The following is a 21,958-nucleotide window of genomic DNA, read 5'->3' as shown; positions in this document are numbered from 1 at the left end:
ATTTTAAAATTTTGATGAAGTCAAATTATTTGTTTTTCTCTTTTCACCTGTGCCTTGGTAGCATGCCTGAGAATCCATTGCCAATTGATGGTCACAAAGATTTACCCCTGTGTTTCCTTTCAAGAGTTTTAGAGTCTCAGCTCTTACATGTAGGTCCGTGATCCTTTTTTTTTTTCTTTTTTTAAAAAACTTTATTTATTTATTTTTGGCTGCGTTGGGTCTTCGTTACTGCACATGGGCTTTCTCTAGTTGCGGCAAGCGGGGGCTACTCTTCATCGGGTTGTCCCAGCACCATTGTTGAAAAGACTATTCTTTCCCATTTGAGCACATGCCATTTTTTTAATATATCATACTCAATAAAATTTACATTAATAAAAGAGATATTTACCCAAATCAGACACTCCTCTGTCTTAGTGGTGGACATGTAATTCGCACCACTTTTCTGGCAGCCACTCTGATGCCATATGTTCCCAGACCCTGTAGAATGTGCCTGGCTCTTGCCCTTCTGGGCTGACCTGCATGTCTAGGGCACAGGACCAGAGACCCCAGTATTAGATTCCTGGGGCTGCTATAACAATTACCACAAACTTGGTGGCTTAACACAGCAGGAATTTATTCTCTCACAGTTCTGGAGGCTAGGAGTCTGAAATCCAGGTGTCAGCAGGACCATGTTCCCTCTGAAGGCTTCTTCCTGGCCTCTTCCAGCTTCTGGTGGCCTCAGCCTTCCTTGGCTTGTGGCCACATCACTCCAGTCTCTGCCTCCGCCTTCACGTGGATGTCTGCAGTATCTCTCTTACAGCCTTTTCTGACTCCTTGGGTTTGGGCCCACGCTAATATAGTATGATCTCATCTCTGTTCTTAACTCATTACATCTGCAAAGACCCTATTACCCATAAGATGACATCCTGAGGTTCCAGGTAGATATGAATTAGAGGGGACGCCATTCGACCCACTGCGTGCCCTCCCCCGTGCCAACCTCCGTTCAGTCCTTCCTGTCTGCTCTGTGCCCTCCATGCTGTTCCTTTGGCCTGGATGCCTCCTTCCACCGCCCTGACCCTTCAGATCTGCTTAAGTGCCCCCTCTGGGAAGCTCTCCCCAACCCTGACCAGGACACATCTGCTCCACCATCCTCAGAGCACCTCTCACCCTCCTTCTTGGCACTCGGCACACTTGTCGCCATGTTTGTGGGCTGTGTATTACTGTCTCCCCTCCATGAGGGGCTGTGTTCAGTGCCTGGCCCCGTACCTGCACTCAGATGCAGCCGGTAACTGAGATGAATAACCAGTGCGTCCGTTTGGGTCCAGGCCCCACTCCCGTTTCTGATTCCAAACCCCCCTAGAAAGCTGGCTTCCCATCACTTTGTGTTCAAGGCTAAAACATGCAAGTTAATTATTATCGTTGAGAATTAATACATTGGAACTATTTTAAAGTTAACATTCACGTTCATGTTCTTCAACTCAGCGGTTTCACTTCCAGGAATCTATCTAAAAGAAAGACAAATGTCAGTTATGGCGGCACTTAGAATAGCCCACCCACCCATCCCCGCAAAATTGGAAAGAACCTAAATGCCCAACTACAGAGGAAGTTAAGTTAAGGCCCATTGTACAAGGAAATACTATTAAATAAGCATTAAAAATTATGTTGCAGAAGAACGAGAGGAAGTATATCCAGGACATAGTAAGCAAAAAGATGAGTCGTGATGTGGTATGTGGCTCGATCCCAGCGCTGCCTCGCTTGTGCACACGTGCGTGGGAAGGTGGGACATCCTGCAGGTGGAGGGTGGGGACGGCTGCACAGCAGGAGCGTTCCCAGTGCCACTGAACTGCACCCTTGACAGCGTTTGCAGCGGCTGACTTTACGTTATGTGTATCTTACCACAGGTTTTTAAAAACATGGAACGTGGTCTAGAGCAGAAGTGTTGACGGGGTCACCTCTGGGTGGAGGGTTTACAGGAGCCCACTCTTCAGGCTTCGCACAGTGAGGCTGTGACACTTAAATGTGTAACATACGCCGTTTATCTGCGAAGAACGGGCTTGGGTGGGCCGGCATCGGGAAGACAGAGCTGGCCCTCACGGCCCCTGTGCCCTCGGAGCCTGTCCGGAGCCCCAGCATGTGTCCCGCCCCAGCCAGGCCCCCGGGTTTGCGCCGCGGCCTCTGCTTGTCGACCTCGGTGCTGGCTGTCCTATTTTTACCACTATTGACCCTGAAGGCCATCGAGGAGGGCACGCTGGAGGAGATCGAAGAGGAGGTCCGGCAGAAGAAATCGTCGCGGAAGCGCAAGCGGGACAGCGATGCCGGCCCCTCCACCCCGACCACCAGCACCCGCAGCCGCGACAAGGACGACGAGAGCAAGAAGCAGAAGAAGCGTGGCCGGCCGCCTGCCGAGAAGCTCTCCCCCAACCCGCCCAACCTCACCAAGAAGATGAAGAAGATCGTGGACGCTGTGATCAAGTACAAGGACAGGTAAGCGCGGGGCGGGGGCCGCTGGGAGGGGCCGGCGAGGCCGCTGCCCGGGCAGTCGCTCCACAAACTCAGGTCGAGTCTCTGTCTCGGAGCCTCTGTCCTCGTGGGACGTGACATTAACATCCTGGAAGAGGGGAGACAGGCAGCGTCAGCCGTGGTGAGAGGGCGGGGGAGGTGACGTTCAAGAGGAGCCCTGAGGAGGGCAGGTCTGGGGACAAGTGGTCCAGGAGGTGGCCGGTGGGTTCGAGGCCAGTGGCAGGGTGAGTGTGGGAGAAGGGGGTCTGTGCTGTGATGGAGGCCGATCACGTGGCTGGTGGGCCGTGGTGAGGAGGCGCCTGTGGCTGGAGCAGAGAGCCAGTGGCTTTCCTTCTGTAGACAGTCCCCCGCCCCGCCCCGCCCCGGCTGTGGTCTCCCTGGCCCATCACAGGTCAGCCGCTTGTGGAGAAGACATAGACCAGGCTCCCCGCTAGGCACGGGGGCCCCTGCCCTCACAGACACGCCAACCACAAGACAATGCATGCTTTCCGCTTTGTAGATCCGTTTGTGGATCATGAGTACTGCTTAAGTAAGAAGAAGAAAATAATGGCTCTCCCGCGGCCCTCCTAGGAGACTTGTGCCCGTCCTGCCAGCGCAGGGTGGGTTGCGTGGAGCTGCACAGGGCAGCCAGGGGCATCCTTCCGCCCCGCCCCCCCACAGTGTCTGTTCCACTTTCTGCTACATGCAGGTCGATGAGGCTGTCCCTGTAACGGGAGGGTTTTACAACCTGAATTCATAGTAATGCTTTGCAGTCAGTCACAAGCAAAGCAGGGGAGAATTTTAATCTGTCTGAGGGAATAGTGTCAAGGCATGAGCCCATGGTGTATCATTTGGAGAAACTGTTACCAAGCCTGTGATTTCAGGGGGTGGTGATGGTTATAGTACCCCAAGAAAGGATACAAATTGCTCTTTAAAAAGAATCCTTTATTATTGGAAGAGAAACAAATGATGAAGTGGAAAAGAGGCATATTTAAGTTCAACTGCTGGGCCTAAAAATATTACGTTTTGTGTCATTGTGTTTTGGGGTTTTTTTAAGTGTATATTGGGCTTTTTTTTAATTAATTTTATTTTTGGCTGCACTGGGTCTTCATTGATGCACGTGGGCTTCAGTAGTTGTGGCTCGCGGGCTCTAGAGCACAGGCTCAGTAGTTGTGGCACATGGGCTTAGTCGCTCCACAGCATGTGGGATATTCCCCGACCAGGGCTCAAACCCATGTCCCCTGCATTGGCAGGCGGATTCTTAACCATTGCGCCACCAGGGAAGTTCCTTGTGTCAGTACTGAGAACAAAATATTGAACTCATTTGCAAACTTCACCTTTGAGGCAAATTCCACAAAGAAAAAAGTAGACCAACAATTATTTATAATATGGAATGTGCAAAAATCCAATGAAAATAATAGACCCTGACGTTTTCTTCCTAATAGTATTCTTGCAAGGGAACCTTAACATTGTCAAAATGAAGAAGACCCTTGAAGGTCAGTGGGGAAGGATGGACTTTTCAAAAAGTCATGCTGATCACTGGGATATCCATACGGAGAAGATGAGTATTGACCCCTCCTCACGCCATACACATATATTAATTTGAAATGGATTACAGACATAAACATGATGTAAATCAACTATATTTCAATAAATCTTTTTTTAAAAACCCATAAATGTGAAAGGTACAACATGGGAAAAAATCTTCATGTCCTTGAAGGAGGCAAAGACTTCTTCAGTAGGACAGAAACGCCACTAGCCATAAAAGACTCACAAGTTAGACTCCACTAAAATTAAGAACATTTGTTCATCAAAGGACACCCTCATGAAGACGGTGAAAATTGCCACAGACTAGGAAAAGAAAATTCAATTTTAAAATGGGCAAAAGGCATGAACAGACACCTCCCAGAAGAAGATACCCCAGTGACCAATCAACATGTGAAAAGGTGCTCGGGACCACCACGTCGACGTCATTACGAGAAGGAAATGCACAATAAAATGAGAGTGAGGTGCCTCGTCACACACACCAGAAGGGCTAAAATTCCTTTTAGTTCCACCACCAAGGACGTGGAGCAGTAGGACCTCACACCCTGCTCATGGGAGCGTGTGGCTCTGGGCAGTGGCTTCTGCAGCTCGACACACAGGTAAAGCTTCTGACCAAGCCACTCCAGTCCTAGGCCTGAGTGCATGCATCCACCAGAAGACATGTACAGGTGCCTCCACAGCAGCTTTGATCGCGACTCCCCTAAAGGAAACAGCCCAGTGTCCACCCACAGGAGAACACGTCCACAGCGGCCTCATCGAAGAACAGAATTCCAACGGCCACGAGAACAGACAAACTACCACTCCCTGGAAGAGTCTTACAGACACTTGGTTGAGTGAGACAAGCCAGACACAGAAAAGTACCTATTGTACGCTTCCAGTTACAGGAAGTTAAGCTGATCGACGGTGATGAGCATGGATCAGTGGTTGCCTCAAGTCGGAATTGACAGGGATGGGACACCAGGGAGCCTTCTGGGACGTTGGGGTCTTGGTCTGCACATGAAAACCTTCACCAGGGTGTACACCTAAGATAAGATGTGCACACTTTCCTGTGGTAGGTTACACCTCAGTTTAAAAATAGTAGACACTTGAAATCGGCATCCTGCACTCGATAAGGCCTTGGATATTTTCAAACTAAAAAAAAATATGTCAAGTGTCAGTCCACTTTCTTAGTCATCCTATGACTCAGAGAAAAGGCGCTGTGCTTAGCTGAAGGTCACGTGACGGAAGAGAAGCTGGCTCCCCTGGCTGCTGCAAACAGCTGTTCTCTCAAGCCCATGCAAGGTTGGGTGATAAATCGGGCAGTAAATTAAAACTAGCTCTTAGGGTTCAGGGGCATCTTGTCAAGACTGGCCTGTGGCAGGACACCAAGATCCTGGTAGGGATTCTGAGATCCAGCCTGGTGAGAGCCCTGACACTGCAGTCACAGAGCTGAGCTCCCAGGTCTGTCGGACCCACGTGGTGGTGCCTCCGTGGAGGGCTTGAAGCATGGCTTATGTTTAAACCTCACGTCCTCCTGGAACAATGGCCCCATTGGACGGGGAGTTCGCCGTCAGACTGGGGAGAAACTGCAAAGGAGTTACAAGTGGGACGGAGAATATGACCATTCCAGGAAGCCTCCCACGCACTGGCTTTGAGAAACGTTTGGTTCTCAATTGGAGCAGGGCCTTCCACTCGCTGGTTTGCTGGTGGCCACACAGGAAGAGATCAAGCAAGGCACATAAACTCAGGAAGATAGTCACATCATCCTGGTTGAAATGTTACTTCATGGCAAATGCTTTCAGAGATGATGTCTGGGTACAAACTTGACCTACTTAATGGACATTTTTGATGTTCTTATCAAAACATAAGAATTTGTAACCATGGGGAAAACTACAGTATGGTTCATGCAGCTGTAGGGTTAGGCACGGTCTATAGACCACCCTGTCTTCTGACAACAACTGCAGAGTTCAGGGTCCCCAAGACCACCCTCAGGCTCGATAATTTCCCTAGAAGGACTCTCAGAACTCTCTGAAAGCTGGTGTACTCACAGTTATGGTTTATTACAGCGAAAGGACACAGATTAAAACCAGCCGAGGGGAGAGGCGCACGGAGCAGCGTCCTCCTTGTGGAATCGCCGGCCACAGTGACTTTCCTGGCAACATTACGAGAAGATGCACACAGAGCATTGCCAGCCTGGGAAGCCTTGGTGTCGAGGGTTTTTATTGGAACTTGGTCAGTATACCCGGCCGACCTGCCACGTGGCTGCCCAGTCTCCAGTCCCTCTGTGGTTGAACCGATGCCGCTTGACCCGACGCCCCTGCCTGGAATCACACTTAGACTGTGCCAAAGGCCCCCAGCTAAACAAAGGCACCCCACCAAGCAGGACATTCAACGGCAGAGACATGGCCTCCCAGGAGCCAAGGGCAAAGGCCAGACCTTTCTTTGGGCAGGTTAAATTCTTTATGACACAGCTGTCACGTACCTGGAAGGTTCTGAGGGACTGGCCACCACGCCACACTAAGGAGAACAGGAGTGGAACGAAACCAGAGGTAGCTTGACGCGCACTTTCTTGCCTCAGACTTCCGATTGCTCCTTTCCAGAAGAGAAAATGAAACTTTGGATTTAAAAATCCCATTTGCTTGCTAGAACCCTATGGTTAGCTAAACTCTGTACTTGAGTTAACTGGATCCTGAGGAGAGAACTTACTGTTACAGCTTGGTTCTTCCTGGACACCAAAGAATGATTACAGGACATCGCCAGCATTTGGATTCAGAGCGGGGAGCCTGCCTTGCTGAGCAGGGGCCCTGGCGCTGCTGTTCCTGCCCCTAGTGACCGTGGTGGGAGTGGGGTTGCACCTCGAAGCAGTGACTCCAGAGAGAAGCGGCTCGGCTATGCCTCTGCTGCTGAGTCTGAGCAGGGCCGCCCCGCCCCCAATTTGCACCACTCCAAATGTTGCTACTGAGTGTTGATTTCAAGATCCCTACCCCCCCCCCAACCCCCCGCCCCAGTTGTGTTAAAATACCAGTGCCATCGTGTTTGATAGAACCTTTGCATGTACATCCTGATCTGCACGCAGGTAATGTCCTGATTTGGAAGCTTTTGCGTCTTTCACTTGTGTTCAGATTCAGGGCTGCCAGGCCCACCCCTCCCAAGGCCCCAGTGCACCCTGTGAGCGGCCCTCCCTGGAGTTGTGAGGTCTCCAGCCTTTGCAGCTTTGACCCTCTGCTGGGTGGCAGTGAAAATACACGTCCTCCCGTGGGGTCACGGTGGGAAACCGCTGGAAGAGTGTGCAGTTTTACGCAACTGAAGGCTGGCACAGGCAACCTTGGGGTCCAGCATGGCCGCCGGGAGGAGTGCCACATAAGCAGAGCCTGAGGAAAAGCAGGGGCCCGCCGGGGAAGAGGAGGGAAGGAGCATCACAGGCCAGGGGACTGTGCATGCAGGGGCCCGGAGGCCAATCCCGCACGCAGGGCCTCGCAGGGTGCCTTCTCCTTGGTGGCTGGAAATCCCAAAACTGCACGGAGGAACCCTCGGGTTAACAGCCAGAAGTGAAACCGGAATTAAGGAATTAAGCTGGAAGTAGGGATTTTCACTTTAAAATATCTAAGCGCACCAATAAGTTAGGCTGCAGGGTCAGGTTGGGATTTGTCGCGGAGCTGCGTGTGCTGCCGGTGGGTGTCTTCTCCCCTGGTCCTTCGGAGGGAGTCAGCAGCTGGTGGCCGAGGCATTTAGGCACCGTCTCCAGGTGCCAGTCAGCAGGTGTGTGCTCCAGGGTGCATCCCGTGGCGCCTTTCGGATGGCTTCAGAGAAGTGCATCTGCTGGAAGGCGCCACCTCAGGGGACAGGCTCCAGAGGACCCCACAGAGCCCCTTGTGTGCCCCGCTGGCCGATGTGTAGAGCTTGACCATTAACTGCTACAGGGCAGAGTTGTCACTGCTGTAAAGACTGTGCGTTGGACAGCGGAGGCGGATCGGCACCAAGCTTCCTGAATTTGATCATCGAGCCGGGGTCGTGGAAGAGAACATCTTTGTTTTTAGGAGATACTCATAAGTTATTTCCAGATGGTTCAGAAAGTTGGTGATGTGTACAGGCCGTCCAGGTTAAGCCTCCCAGGGCTGAGCCCCGCTGGGTGGGCCCTTTGGGTCCCCTTCTCCTGTCCTCTTACCAGGAAGCAGCAGCCCTGTAAGGACCATAGGGTTTGAGTGTCACAGAGATCTGGGATCAACACCAGATCCACTGTGGGTGACAAAGGGCCCCACGACATCCACGGTGGCAGCTTCACCCAGGCCTGGTGGCCACTGCCCAAACCCTATCAGCACTTGCCCTCTGCCCTTGCAGTAGCCCTGCATCACCTTGATTAGAATCAAAAAGCAGATGGCTCTTCAGTTGAAAGGTTGTGCTTTGATTTGCAAGAAAATCTGGGGCAGTGTAACAGGCTCCAGGGCGGGTTGTCAGGCAGAAACATTCTCTAGGAGAGGACACCCCAGTTGGCTCCAGGCCCTTCAGAACAGGCCTCTGGGGAGAAGGGAGAGGGTGGACGGTGGGCGGGTCTGGGAGCCCTTTCCTGAGGGGCAGGGAGGCCTCAGGCTTCTCCTGCCTCGGCCTTTGGAAGGGTGCACTGGCCCTTCATCGGGAGCCCAAGCTTGGAATGGGCACTGCAGGGCAAGAGGCGGCCCTCCGCCTGTGGGGTCAGTGCTGTCTGCTCAGCCCCGAGTCCAGAGCCTGGCGTGAGAGGCGCCGAGGTGAGATGTCTTGAGAACAGTGCTGATCCCCATCATTAATCCCCAGGCCCGCCTGAGCGTGGGCACAGGCCAGGCTGCTAGCCGAGTGGGGCTCAGAGCCACGAGAGGATTAGCCCAGGTGGCCTTGCTGAGCCGTGCTGAGGTTCTGAGCCTGCCACAGAATTTGCGGGAAGAAGCCCCACCTGCCCAGTTAGTCAGGCCGATTCCATCTCCCCCCCCCCACCCCTGCTTCACTCCCTGCTGCTAATCGCCATGGTAGGGACAGAGCACGCCAAAACAACAACAACAAAAAACAGGGTTCTAGTTTTAAGGGTCTTAAAACTAGAATTACATAAAAGCTTAAAATAGGAGAGGTACAGATAGATACCTGGACTCCAGAAACAAGTAGATACGGGTGAGCAGGTGGCAGCCTGCCCCTCCCGTCCCTCTGCCCCCCTCGGAGTCCCCTGTGAGACCCTGTGAGGTGCTCAGTGCGTTCCAGCAGGCATGCGCTGCTTCTGTACTCAGGAAGCAGTAGAGGAACATTCGTGAAAATATCAGTAGAATAGGATAAACAGGTAGGGCAGGAGGTGTAAAATGGAAAATTCCAAACAACTGGGGGGAAAAAAACGAGGGGGAAAGGATGAATAAAAAGGTCCAAAGTCAAGGTCAAATAAATGAGAAATTACCAAAACACAGGTACAATTTAAAATGAAGCCAGGAGACAGCTAGATAAAAGAAAGGCAGATTGAGAAGTGTCAAACTTCTGAGGTGAAACTCAGAAACTAAATTAAAAATGTAATTTAACTAAGATTAAAAGTTAAGAGGAGGGAAGAGAGAGTGTCTGCGGGGGCCTCCGCCGAGGTGTGGAAGTGGGTCTGTGGGTCCCGGATGGTGGCAGCACGGTTTCCCCACCCGCCGACCCCCAGACACACTGCAGCCCCTTGGTCCCGGCAGTCCAGGGATCCCCAGCACCTGTAGCTCCCAGGGTGGCCATCCTGCAGACCGTGCCACTTGAGAAGGAGCTTGAGGCCTCTCTGCCTTGACGTCGCTCGGTACTCAGAGCTGCGGATGGTAACACGGGGGCTCCAAACAGGAAGCACGCTCCTCAAGACCGAGGTCACTCAGCCCTGCAGAGAGTGGCCTTGGGCCTCCCTGCACTCACATGACCAGCTCCGCCCACCCCTGGCCACAGCTCCTGGGCTTGCTGTGCCCCTCATTTTCATCTTCTCCCTGGTCCTGAGAAATGGTCCTTGCAGTGCCGTGAACGGTGCTCGTCACCCGCAGCTAACATCCCGGAGCAGCTGCCACGGCAGAGCACAGCCCTGGCCCTCGCGGCGTTCAGGTCAGCTTGGGGAAGCTGGAACGTACACTTGGAGTAGATGGCACCCCCGAGAGCCAGGCTGGATTATGATCCGGCTTCTGCTGCTTGCCGCGTGACCCTCTTCTCCAGAATGAGGGTTTCAAACTAAGTGGTTTCAAATTCAGCTTAGCGGGGGTGGGTGGGGGTGGTCAGGTTTTCTTTAAAATGAGATTTGGATTTCATCGTTGAACTGTATTAAGAAACATGAGCCCCCAGGTGTGTCATTGGCTCCTGTAAAATAATCAGTTCATTAGAAATTTTGGCTCATGAGATTCTTAATCAGCTTTGTGACCTACAGCCAGTCCAGCCCTCAGCATGTGGACCCTGCAGTAAAGCTTCGCCATGCTCTCTCTTTGTTGGAAGAGTGTGCCAAGAGTGCAGGGCAGGCAGCTACAGACCTTCCTTGTTGGCAGGTTCCTTGGTGAATATCATTTCCTTTCACCCCTGCATGAGTCAGGAGTTTCTCTGTACCACACAGCCATAAATCTGACACTGACATTGATCTTTTAAGGGTGGATGCCTGGCAGGTGAAGGCTCTTAGTAAATATTTGTAAGTGGATCTGCCCCAGACTTCTCACTTTTCTAATTCTCAAGATATCCTTGACTTTGTAATGGGTCAAAAAATTGAACCTGGAAAGTAATTTTGTACTAATACCTCTTTAATGTGTTTCACTGTATCATTTTCAAATTTTATGTATGGTGTACATACACGTATCTGAGATTCTGTTTCAGATAAATGTTCTGCTGCTAAGTCAGTTTTTAAAATCCTGAGCTTCTCATATCCAGGACCCTTGCTGGCTCAGTTCACTGACAAAGAGTCAAAAGAGAAAATAGGCCCAGGGTGAGAAGATGTTATCAAGAGGTGTCATGGGAAGAGGGTCTGAACTGCACTCTAGGAAGGAGAGTGGGGCTGAAGGACTGGGGAGGAGGCAACTAGGATCTGTCTTGAGTACCATCTTTTTTTTTTTTTTTTTTTTTTTAATTTTATTTATTTATTTATTTTTGGCTGTGTTGGGTCTTCGTTTCTGTGCGAGGGCTTTCTCTAGTTGCGGCAAGTGGGGGCCACTCTTCATTGCGGTGCGCGGGCCTCTCACTATCGCGGCCTCTACTTGTTGCGGAGCACAGGCTCCAGATGCGCAGGCTCAGTAGTTGTGGCTCACGGGCCCAGCTGCTCCGCGGCATGTGGGATCCTCCCAGACCAGGGCTCGAACCCATGTCCCCTGCATTAGCAGGCAGATTCTCAACCACTGCGCCACCAGGGAAGCCCCTTGAGTACCATCTTTAGTTGATTGCTTCTGCCTGCCTGAGGCTATCAGAGCTCAAGAGATAGTGCTCTGATCCATTTGCAATGTCTGCCCTGGTCAAAGGGTGAGGAATGGAAGGCATCAAGCAGTATGTTATCATGCCCAATACAGACATTCTTTCTGTCATTTTCAGGATTCATACCAGGGGTCAACAAACCAAATTTGCAAACTAGCAAAAATATAGATATGGCCCACCACTTGTACGTGTATAGTCTGTGAATTAAGAATTTTTTTTTTAGATGAGTTTCAGAGAATCAGAAGAAGAATACTATTTCATGATGTGAAATTATATGAAAATCAGATATTGTTTCTTATAAACGAGGAACACAGCCAAACTCCGTTGGCCTACATGTTCTCTGTGGCCACTTTGGTGCAACGACGGCAGAGTTGAGTAGTTGTAACAGAGGTGGTATGGCCCACAAAGCCTATAACGTTTATACTGGCTGTTCATAGACGAAGTTTGCTGACCCTTGATTTAGAACAGTATATGGGGGGAATTCCCTGGCGGTCCAGTGATTAGGGCTCCACGCTCTCACTGCCGAGGGCCTGGGTTCAATCCCTGGTTGGGGAACTAAGATCCCGCAATCCGCGCGGTGCGGCCCCCCCCCCCAAAAAAAAGGGACAACAAAAAGATACTAGAACAGTATGTGGGAAAGGATGGGAGAGACCCCTGACTTAGCCTAGGGGACCTGTGCTCAGGTCCTGCCTGCCACCGATTTTCTGTGTCTGGGCCAGCTCTCATAAGCTCTCTGGTTTCTCCATCTGTTCGAATGGGATGTCGACGGATGACCTCTTAGATTCTGAGAGTCCGTGGTTCTGTCTTGTTCAGGGGTTTGGGTCTGTTTTTTTGTTTGGTTTGTTTTGCTTTTTGTCTCTTCTGATTCTTTGTTTCTCCTTCACATGTTATCATTTTGTTTCAAGGACACATCAGAGGATGTGTCCATTTAGACTTTGGGGCTCTATGTATCAGGAGCTCAGGTCTAAGCCCTGCAAGCAGAACAGGGGTTCCTTTGGCTTGGAGGCCATGGAGGAGTTAGTGAAGTCTAGCTTTCAGGACCCAGAGCCACCTGACACCTCTCCCCTTACCCCTGTGGTGAAACACAGCTCTGGGCACTGTCCTCAAGGCCTCACACACCAAGAAAAAAGATCTCTGCTTCCCCAGCTCCTGGTAGAAAGGCCCAGGGAAGGGCTCTTATTGGCTGGCTGTGTCCCAGGCTCTTGCCTGGACCAGTCACTGAGACCAGACAGCTGAGGAGCTGTGCTTGGTCGCGCCGTAGTCTTGGGGGGAGAGGTGGGGGCTCAGTGACGGGCAGCCCCACCAGAACCCTGAGTTGGTGTAGGGGAGGGCACATTCCCATAGGGAGGAGACCATCTGGGCAGGTTAAATAATAAGGGTCCCAACCAGGGCTCTTCGCACTCCAAGGAGAAGGGCTTAGAACACTAGATAAGGCCTCCCCCACCGCGTGGTCACAAACCTCGTTCAGTAAGAAATGACCTCTGGGCTAGATGTGGGAGGAATTGGAGCTCCAGGCAAGGCCCTGGTCACTCTGAGCCCCTCTGTCTCATGTCCCGATGTGATGGGGACAGGGCAGTGAACGAGGTAGAATAAAATCCCTGCTGTGGGAACTGACATCTAGAGGCTGGAAAATAACGTCACTGTCATATGTAACAGCAGCCACCATTGCTAGTGTTGCCAAAAGCCAGGTGACAGGCCAGGCTGGAGGCATTAGGGCCATGGTGGGTGCTTCCTTTCTTTGTTTCCGAATTGGGGTCACAGGGCCGATCCTGACAGCCTCAGGATTCTCTCAGGCTCCTTCACTCGCGTGCCCACCGCTGCCAGGCGGCCGGACACAGAGCAGAGCCAGAGATGGAGTTCCAACAATTCTGCCTGGCAGAAAATTCTTCAGAGCAAGTCTCACAAGGCAGGAGACATGTCTCACTGACAGTGGTGAGCGGGGAGGCCAGGCCTGGGGGCTCACCCTGTGGGATCCTGTAACCTCAAGTTCAAGAGGAGGCCGAGCTCGGCCAGTTGCTGGAGGTCGGGGAGGCTCACAGGAGCAAGCACTGAAGGTTTGTGCCTTTACGTGTCATCTCAGTCATCCGTGTTATTACGAGGTGTCGGGAAGATGACATTTATGCGGAGGTGAGGGTGGGAGCCAGGGTTCCCTGGGGGAGCAGCCGCTTCGGTGATTCTGAGGTGACTGAGCCAGGTGGAGAGGGGCGCTGACATCAGAGGTCACGGGCAGCCCGTCCTGGAGGGCCAAGCAGCCCCGAGGAGGGGGGCGCCGGTGAACGAGCCTGGAAGGCTGCGCCAGCCCCTGGTGGGAGGTGACGGCTCTCCAGGGGACTTCTAAGGATTAAAAATGACTTCTTAGCACTTTGGCAACGAAAATCTTACGGCAGTGGCTTTTCAAGAGGTCTTCACCTTCAGGGCGGTTTTAAAAGTCCCCCGTGACCCTGGCGCCCTGCCCCTCCCTCACACACGACCAGTTCCAGGCCCTCTGCCCTCAGCACGTTGCACCAGAGAACAGTTCTCGGGCCAAGTGGGCCTTTGATTCCTCAAGGACACGATTCCCCCAGAGGTTTGTGAGAGGGTTTTGCTCTGAAATTTCCCTCTGTATGATGGCGCTAGAGTCCCGCTTCTGAGCTCCCTGAAGGGCCACGCACACCCCGAGGCCAGGCCTCCTGTGTGGATGCCACGGGTGAGCACGGAGCACGTGGCCCTGGCACCACGTGCAAGCCTGTTAGTGGGCTGCAGCGTTAATTTAGCGGGTCTAAAACTGGCGTTGCCAGGAGACAGCATCGCCACGCTGGAGGCTGAAGGGAGGCTGCGGGTGGAGGTCTCTCTGTTCGCCCCCTCCTCGTGCAGGCACTGGGAGGATGTTGCCTCGGAGCTCCTGGCCCCAGCGTAGCCGGGCGCAGGCGTGGCACAGCCTGGCGGCCCAGTGCTCGGGTTCCTCATCTCATGGCCGCTCACGGCACGTCTTTCCTCTGCTCCCTTGTGCAAAGCAAGCACTTTCTCATTGGAAAAGACTAGAAAACAGCTTTTGTCATCCATTAGCATCTTGCCGGGGGACATCTTCCCTTGGGTTTTGGCCAGATTCTCTGAAGTTCACCGCTCGTAAGTGCCGCCTGTGAGAGGTGCACAGTATGCTTGGGAAACTGGCCTCTGAAGGTGCTGGCACTTGATGCTCCCAACATGAGCAAACTGATTTTTGCGTCGTAAATAAATAATCAGGGTTCTTCTCCCTCTTTCAAGTGCCAAGGCTTTTGCTGCATGTAGCACGTGATGCTGTTTCCTCCAGGGCTGGGGTGGGGGGGTGGGGGGAGGAAGTTGGGTGAGTTCGGAGCCTCGATTCATATGCATCGGGCCTCTCTGCATGGCTGCCCCTCAGGAATGTTCCAGAACTCACAAGACAGCACAGGTACAGGAAATAATTCCCGAGTCAGCTTTGAATTTCTCACCGGCTCTGTCCTCAAGCAATGGGGGAGTGGCCTGGTGGGGGGCGCCGGGCAGGGGGCGAGGGCTCCCCAGCAGGCAGGGCCTGTGAGTGACGCCGCCGTGTCCCTTCTTACAGTAGTAGTGGACGTCAGCTCAGCGAGGTGTTCATCCAGCTGCCGTCCCGCAAGGAGCTGCCCGAGTACTACGAGCTCATCCGCAAGCCTGTGGACTTCAAGAAGATAAAGGTAACCCCGTGTCGAGTGTGCGGGGAGGGCAGGGGTTCTCCCCGCAGGGACATGCCACGTCGGCGTTTGGGGGATTCCGAGCCTGGGCCTCGGGCCCCCCCAGGGAGGGAGCCAGGCGGTGGCCGCTGGGGTCCTGAGGATGTGACGGGCACCCCACCCCCGACACCCACAGCTGGGCCTCCGAGTCTGCACAGAGCCTGGGGGTTCAGCCGTGACCTCGTCAGGCAGAGGGACGCCAGGCGCGAGGGGGCCCAGAGGTAAGGCCGCCTTTCCCGCCCGCAGGAGCGCATCCGCAGCCACAAGTACCGCAGCCTCAACGACCTAGAGAAGGACGTGATGCTGCTGTGCCAGAACGCGCAGACCTTCAACCTGGAGGGCTCCCTGGTGAGCAGCCCCCAGCCCCGGGACACGCCCCTCAGCCCCCGCCCGTGGATTGACTGGTTTTAAAAAAGATTCCCTCCAACTTGGACTATTTTACTCATTACTGAAGCAATGTGTGTATATTACTGAAAAAATAGCAGAAAATAAAAACAAACTAAAAAGGGGAAATAGACTCGGTGCCATCCATCCATGGTGACCCTGGGAACAGTCTGCGTACATCTCGGAATCTGCTTTGAATTCGCTCGGGGACTCTCTTGAAAGGAATCCTGTGCTGTGTCCCATCCTGGGATGAAATTCATGTACACACACAGCCTTAGCCTAGCAGTTTCCCTAAGTGTCGGGATGGGTGCCTCTCAGAAAAGAGATCTTCTAGTCATATATTTGGGGGAAATGCTGGCTTCAACGAGGGGCACGCGTTTCTAATGTTATGGCAGACCCTCTCAGAGCCTTTAAAAACGCGCTCAGTGCAATTCTTCAGAGGGAGTGGGGAACGTGTGGTTATTTCTGAACGAACACGCCTGACCTTTTGTCTGGGACCACTTCATCAACCCGGTGCTCCCTTGGGCACCGTCTGGGAAAGGATTACTGAGCTGTCCCTCTGCCAGGACTGGGGCCCAGCAGGCGGGGAGCTCCCCAGCAGGCACCCCACCTGAGCCCCATGTGTTTCCACCCAGATCTACGAAGACTCCATCGTCCTACAGTCGGTCTTCACCAGCGTGCGGCAGAAAATCGAGAAGGAGGAAGACAGTGAAGGGGAGGAGAGTGAGGAGGAAGAGGAGGGCGAGGAGGAAGGCTCGGAGTCGGAGTGTGAGTGCGGGCGGGCGGGGGGCGGGGGGGGCGCGCTGGGGCGGGGCTGCAGCCCATCCTCGGGGTGGAGGGAGGAGGGGATGGGGTCACACCCACCTGAGAGGGCCCGAAGCCCGCACGGCTCCCGGACGCCCCTGGCTCCGAGGTGCCATGCTCTCCCGAGCTCACATCTTCTTTCCTCCTGGTCCCCACCCCAGCTCGCTCGGTCAAAGTGAAGATCAAGCTTGGCCGGAAGGAGAAGGCCCAGGACCGGCTCAAGGGCGGCCGGCGGCGGCCGAGCCGCGGGTCCAGGGCCAAGCCGGTGGTGAGCGACGACGACAGTGAGGAGGAGCAGGAGGAGGTAAAGCCCCCAGAGCCCTGGGGCAGGCGGGTCACTGGACGTCCACCCCGTGCCAGGTGCTGGACCCTGTTCCGAGGCCCCGTGGGAGGGGGGATGCTCCAACACCCCCGCTCCCCAGATGGGGAAACTGAGGCTCAGCATTGTATGGCGTGGAACTCAAGTCCAAGTCCACGCGACCCTAGAAGCAGTGCTCTTGGAGCTGGTGGGCATCTGGGCTTCAGGCAGGGCATCCCAGCCTGTTCCTGCTGCAGCAGTCTGCAGAGCTGCCTACCCAGGACACCAGGGCTGCCGAGCTTGGGCCGGCAGTGTTGGGGCGGGAGGCGGTGAGATCGGAGATGCCGCCAGCGGGTCCCCATGCCCACAGCACAGGGCCCTCCAGCCGCCAGGGCTGCCATGGTGTCCTCACTGCATGGGGCACACGCCATGCACCCCAGGTCTCTGCTTGTGGCTCTGTTCCGGCCTGTCTAGAAGGATTTCTAAACAATGGTAGTGGGTTAAGAAAAAGCAAGCAAAAAACAAAGGTCCCATAATCCACAGTCATAAAAACATTGTGGAGCAGACCCCGTGAACAGGGCTGTGAGCGGTGCCTCGGTGATGGGCCCCCCTGGCACAGGCTGCAGTCCCCCGCACACCAGGGAAGAGCTACAGGAGCATCAAGCCTGGGCAGTTTCATGGGCTTGGGGGCAGGAGCAGACCCATTTGCTGGGTTTAAATAAGCTTTGCCCTCTGGCTCTAGCCCGGATGCCAGGCCCTTCCCTGCTGTAGGGCCTGGGCATTTCACTTCACTTCTGAGCCTGTCTCCACTTCTACAAAGCAAGGAGGTCAAATGGATTACACGGGGCCTGGCTCCCAGAACAGCCTGACAAGCACTGTTTTGTTGTTGTTAGTCTTCTATTTTTCTTTTTTAAAATATTTTTTTATTTATTTGGTTGCACCAGGTCTTAGTTGCAGCACGCAGCCTCCTTAGTTGTGGCATGCGAACTCTTAGTTGCAGCATGCATGTGGGATCTAGTTCCCCGACCAGGGATGGAACCCGGGCCCTCTGCATTGGGAACGAGGAGTCCTAACCACTGGACCACCAGGAAGGTCCCTCGTTAGTTTTCTTGTATAGCTATTTGCAATAGCAGCAAAACCAGGTGCCTCGGGACTTCCCTGGTGGCGCAGTGGTTAAGAATCCGCCTGCCAGTGCAGGGGACACGGGTTTGAGCCGTGGTCCGGGAAAACCCCACATGCCTCAGAACAACTAAGCCCGTGAATCACAACTACTGAGCCTGCGCTCTAGAACCCGCAAGCCACAACTACTGAAGCCTGCGCGCCTAGTGCCTGTGCTCCGCCACAAGAGAAGCCACCGCGATGAGAAGCCCCTGCTCACCGCAACTAGAGAAAGCCCGCGCACAGCAATGAAGACCCAACACAGCCAAAAATAAATAAATTAATTAATTAGGAAAAAAAAAAACCAGGTGCCTCAGAATAAATCTGACCATAGACATCCATGGTCTTATGGGGACGTTAATGACATTGTGAACACGGAGAGTGGTGGCCCTTGTTTCTGGAGAGGAGGGTCTGGGCGGTAAAGCTCCCCATCTGCCCATCTGGATCCAGCAGGGCTTCTGTGACCCTTGCCAAGCTGTTTAAAATGTTTATACAGAAGAGCAGAGATTTTACATGGTCAGGAATTGCCAAGGTGGTTTTAAAGCCACAGGTCAGGGGAATTCCCTGTCGGTCCAGTGGTGAAGACTTGGCGCTGTAACTGCTGTGGGCCTGGGTTCCATCCCTGGTCAGAGAACTAAGATCCCGCAAGCTGTGTGGCATGGCCACAAGAATTAAAATAAAGCTGCAAGTCAGGGGTACAGGGACAGGCAGACAGCAGTGGGACAGAGCAGGGAGGGCCCAGCAAGTCTCCCACGTCCCGAGGAAGAGTCGATGTGGACGCAGGGTGACATCGGGGTGTGGCCGTGGCAGCAGGCGATGAGGGCAAAGGCCAGTCCGCACCCAGCCTCACGGAGCCAGTGCTGCCCGCTCCCTGCGGGGCAAAGCTGTTCTGCTGCCTGCCTTGGTTGTTGAGTGCATCTAAAGCCGAGGTCGGTGCCAGTCGGGGTGCTCCTGAGGAACGGGGCTGACTCACACTTTCTCCTCCTGTCCCCCCTCCAGGACCGCTCAGGAAGTGGCAGCGAGGAAGACTGAGTCCCGACATTCCAGAGTCTCAACCCCGAGCCGCTCGTTCCAGATCCGAGATGGTGTAGCCCTTAGCAGTAACGGGTAGCAGCAGATGTAGTTTCAGACTTGGGATAAAACTGTATAAACGAAAATCTTCCATATTTATACAGCAGAGAAGATGTAGGACTGTTTGTGTCTGGCCCTGTCCTGGCATCAGTAGCGTTTGTAACAGCATTAACTGTTTAAAATGAGAAAAAAAAAAAAAAGAATTACGAATTGGGGAACACGCGACACCTGTTTTTCTTTTCCTTCCCTGGCAGTACTGTTTCGGCCGCAGTTTGGAATCACTGTAGTTTAAGCTGTGGATGCATGTGTGTAGCCGTCCACTCCTCGTACTGTATTTTATTGGACAGGTCAGACTCGCCAGGGCCAGGGGTCCGCAGGCCCGGCGGGGGTATGTCAGTGTCACTGGATGTCAACAGTAATAAATTAAACCTACAACAAAAGTCTTGCCTTCTAGTGGACTCATTCCCGGCTCCTGGGGTGGTGGTGAATGTCCGCTGCCACCCCAAGCGCTGAGGCCCTGGGGCCCCGTGTGGGGCCTCACCGTATCCGGGGCCCTGTCCTCCCATCACCGGATCCCAGGGGTCCCATTTCACAGGGGAGGACACTGAAGCCCAAGCAAAGGCAAACACCTTGCCCAGGCCTCACACCATCTGACTGCAAGCCCGGGCTCTCTGGCTCCCTTACCACTGCCATTCTCCATCATGCATTCAAGCCCGCCCTGTCACGCAGGGAGCAAAGAGCTCAGTCCCTTCTCCTCTGCAGCTAAGGTGGGGTCGGGGACACAGTCACATAAACAGGCAGGTGCAAGACCTCCCTGGTGGCACAGTGGTTAAGAATCCACCTGCCAGAGGGAGGGGATATGGGGATCTATGTATACGTATAGCTGATTCACTTTGTTATACAGCAGAAACTAACATAACAATGTAAAGCAATTATACTCCAATAAAGATGTTAAAAAAAGACATTTAAAAAAAAAAGAATCCACCTGCCAATGCCAGGGACACGGGTTTGAGCCCTGGTCCAGGAAGATCCTACATGCTGCAGAGCAGCTAAGCCCATGCGCCACAGCTACTGAGCCTGTGCTCTAGAGCCTGCGAGCCACAACTACTGAGCCCGCGTGCTGCAACTACTGAAGCCCGCGCGCCTAGAGCTTGTGCTCCGCAACAAGAGAAGCCACTACAACGAGAAGCCCGTGCACCACAACGAAGAGTAGCCCCCGCTCGCCGCAACTAGAGAAAGCCCCGTGCAGCAACAAAGACCTAAAGCAGCCATAAATAAATAAATATATTTATTTTGGAAAAAACCCAAAAAACGGCAGGTGCCACACAGCAGTCAGAGTCGTGACACAGGAATCCCAGGGCATTGTGGGATCCCAGGTGATCAGGGAGAACTCCCAAGTCCAGAACTTACTTTGGGTTCTATTCTATAGTTTTTGTCTCTTCATTAAGAGCTTATATTCGCGAGTCATTGTCATATTTGCCTTTAATTCTTCAAACACTGTTCACTTTAATTCTTTGAACATATTTTTATTGACTGCTGTGAAGTCCAGCATCTGGACCCCTGGAGAGACCGTTTCTAGTGACTGCTTTTTTCCTCAGGGTGGGTCACACTTTCCTGTTTCTTTGCATGTCTTGCTTTTTTTTTTTTTTCAAAAATGGACTTTTTTTTTTTTTTTTTTTGGCCTTCCTGCCTGGCCTGTGGGACCACAGCTCCCCAACCAGGGATCGAACCCACGCCCTCGGCAGTAAAAACACAGAGTCCTAACCACTGGACCGCCAGGGAATTCCCTCAAAAAATGGACATTTTTAAATAATAGATTTTAGCAGCTCTGAATTCCAACCCCCCAAACAGGGCGTTGTCCTGGCGGCATTTTTGTTTTGTTTGTTTTAGTTATTTCTGAGCTGACTCTAGGGTCTCTCTCCCCCACTGTGTGCAGCTGTTTATGTCTCTGCTCAATTTTTGAAAGTTATTGTTTTTCATTATCTTTAAGCTGACTCCCTCTTGGAGTCACCCCTGGGTCAGCCTAGCTTCAGGGTCAGCCAGTGATGGCACAGAGGTTGTGCTCAAACCCCTGCGTCAGTCAGGCCCTGTGCCAGGGGCCCGTGCTCAGGCAGTTTGCAAGCCAGACCTGCCTTTGCTTCCTGCCGTCCCTCTTGCGTCTTCTCAACGTGTGCACATGGCCTCCTGCTGAGCAGCTTGCTTGGATTTGTGGGTTGACGGGGCTCCCTCCGGCTCTCGTGCAGCCTGGTGTGTGCACACGGCTTTCCAGACCCTCAGGATACAGGGGGCCAACTGTTTCATGCTCCGGACCTCCAGATTGAATGCTGACTAGTTTACCCATCTGCAACCAGCATCTCAACCTCAGCTAGTTAGGAGACCTTGGCCTTCCCCATTCATTCCACCTTGAGATCCCTGCTGTTTCCAATTTGCCCAGTGGCCTGAGGTGTTACTTGGCTCCTAGTCAAGTCAGCCCCCTCCAGCAGTGATATTCATGGTTTGTCCAGTCCAATAGGAGCTGGGAGGCCAAAAAAACCCATTACCTCCCACTGCTCTTACCTTGCCATTCAGTAATTATTTTTGAGTAAATTCTTCTTAATTTGTCTAATGCCTTTGATTAATCTCCAGAATCCTGAAATGGTTGTTTTTGACAACTCTGTCTAGTTTTAAGGTTGCTTTTATGGAGTGGATTTGCCAAGATACTCATGTCATTTTGAAAGTCCACATTTTTGTGTGTGAATGGCTTTGACTTCATTTTAAGAAATCTGAATTTATTTTAATGTTTACAGAAAAGCAGCTCACCTTGATTTCACGGTATTTAGACTGAGACCAATTTAAAACTGTGTCCCTTGAGGGGGCAAAAAGTATATGTGAAATTTGAGTAGGAGAAAAGTGTTTGTCTTATATAGTTTGTTGGTGAATAGATGGCAGCAAAATCCAAAATAATGCTTATTTGCCATGAGTTCATACCTCTGTCATGTCAAAGTCTGGAGTTGGTGCCTCACAGTGTTGGAGAACAGCTCCTTCTCTGTCTTGTTGCTTTAGTACTTGCCACCCCTATGTCCAGCATCACCTCATGGCCCAATATGGCTGCTGGTGCTCCATCTATCCATTCCACATTCCAGCCATCAAC

The 21,958-nt window shown here is 52.8% G+C and overlaps 1 protein-coding gene across 8 annotated transcripts in view; it reads left to right on the top strand.

The window, feature by feature from the left end:
• The window catches only part of SMARCA4 (SWI/SNF related, matrix associated, actin dependent regulator of chromatin, subfamily a, member 4), an 87,113-nt gene extending 67,845 nt beyond the window's left edge, over window positions 1-19,268 (top strand). For 3 of the 8 annotated variants that reach the window (XM_057540193.1, XM_057540197.1, XM_057540192.1), the window contains 7 exons: window positions 1,648-1,704; window positions 2,210-2,463; window positions 14,969-15,077; window positions 15,360-15,461; window positions 16,133-16,265; window positions 16,463-16,605; window positions 18,757-19,268. In XM_057540193.1, the coding sequence (XP_057396176.1) occupies window positions 1,648-1,704; window positions 2,210-2,463; window positions 14,969-15,077; window positions 15,360-15,461; window positions 16,133-16,265; window positions 16,463-16,605; window positions 18,757-18,789 (831 nt within the window). In that variant the 3' untranslated portion in view covers window positions 18,790-19,268. Of the gene's footprint in view, window positions 1-1,647; window positions 1,705-2,200; window positions 2,464-14,968; window positions 15,078-15,359; window positions 15,462-16,132; window positions 16,266-16,462; window positions 16,606-18,756 lie in introns of all 8 variants that reach the window. The other 5 variants (XM_057540198.1, XM_057540196.1, XM_057540194.1 and 2 more) reach the window with 4 other exon arrangements.
• Window positions 19,269-21,958: the final 2,690 nt, after the last annotated feature.

The sequence above is a fragment of the Balaenoptera acutorostrata genome, chromosome 2, assembly GCF_949987535.1.
Source record: "Balaenoptera acutorostrata chromosome 2, mBalAcu1.1, whole genome shotgun sequence".
In the NCBI taxonomy this organism is placed as follows: Eukaryota; Metazoa; Chordata; class Mammalia; order Artiodactyla; family Balaenopteridae; genus Balaenoptera; species Balaenoptera acutorostrata.
The sequence above is the reverse complement of the archived record's forward strand: the minus strand, read 5'-3'. Positions and strand labels throughout refer to the sequence as shown.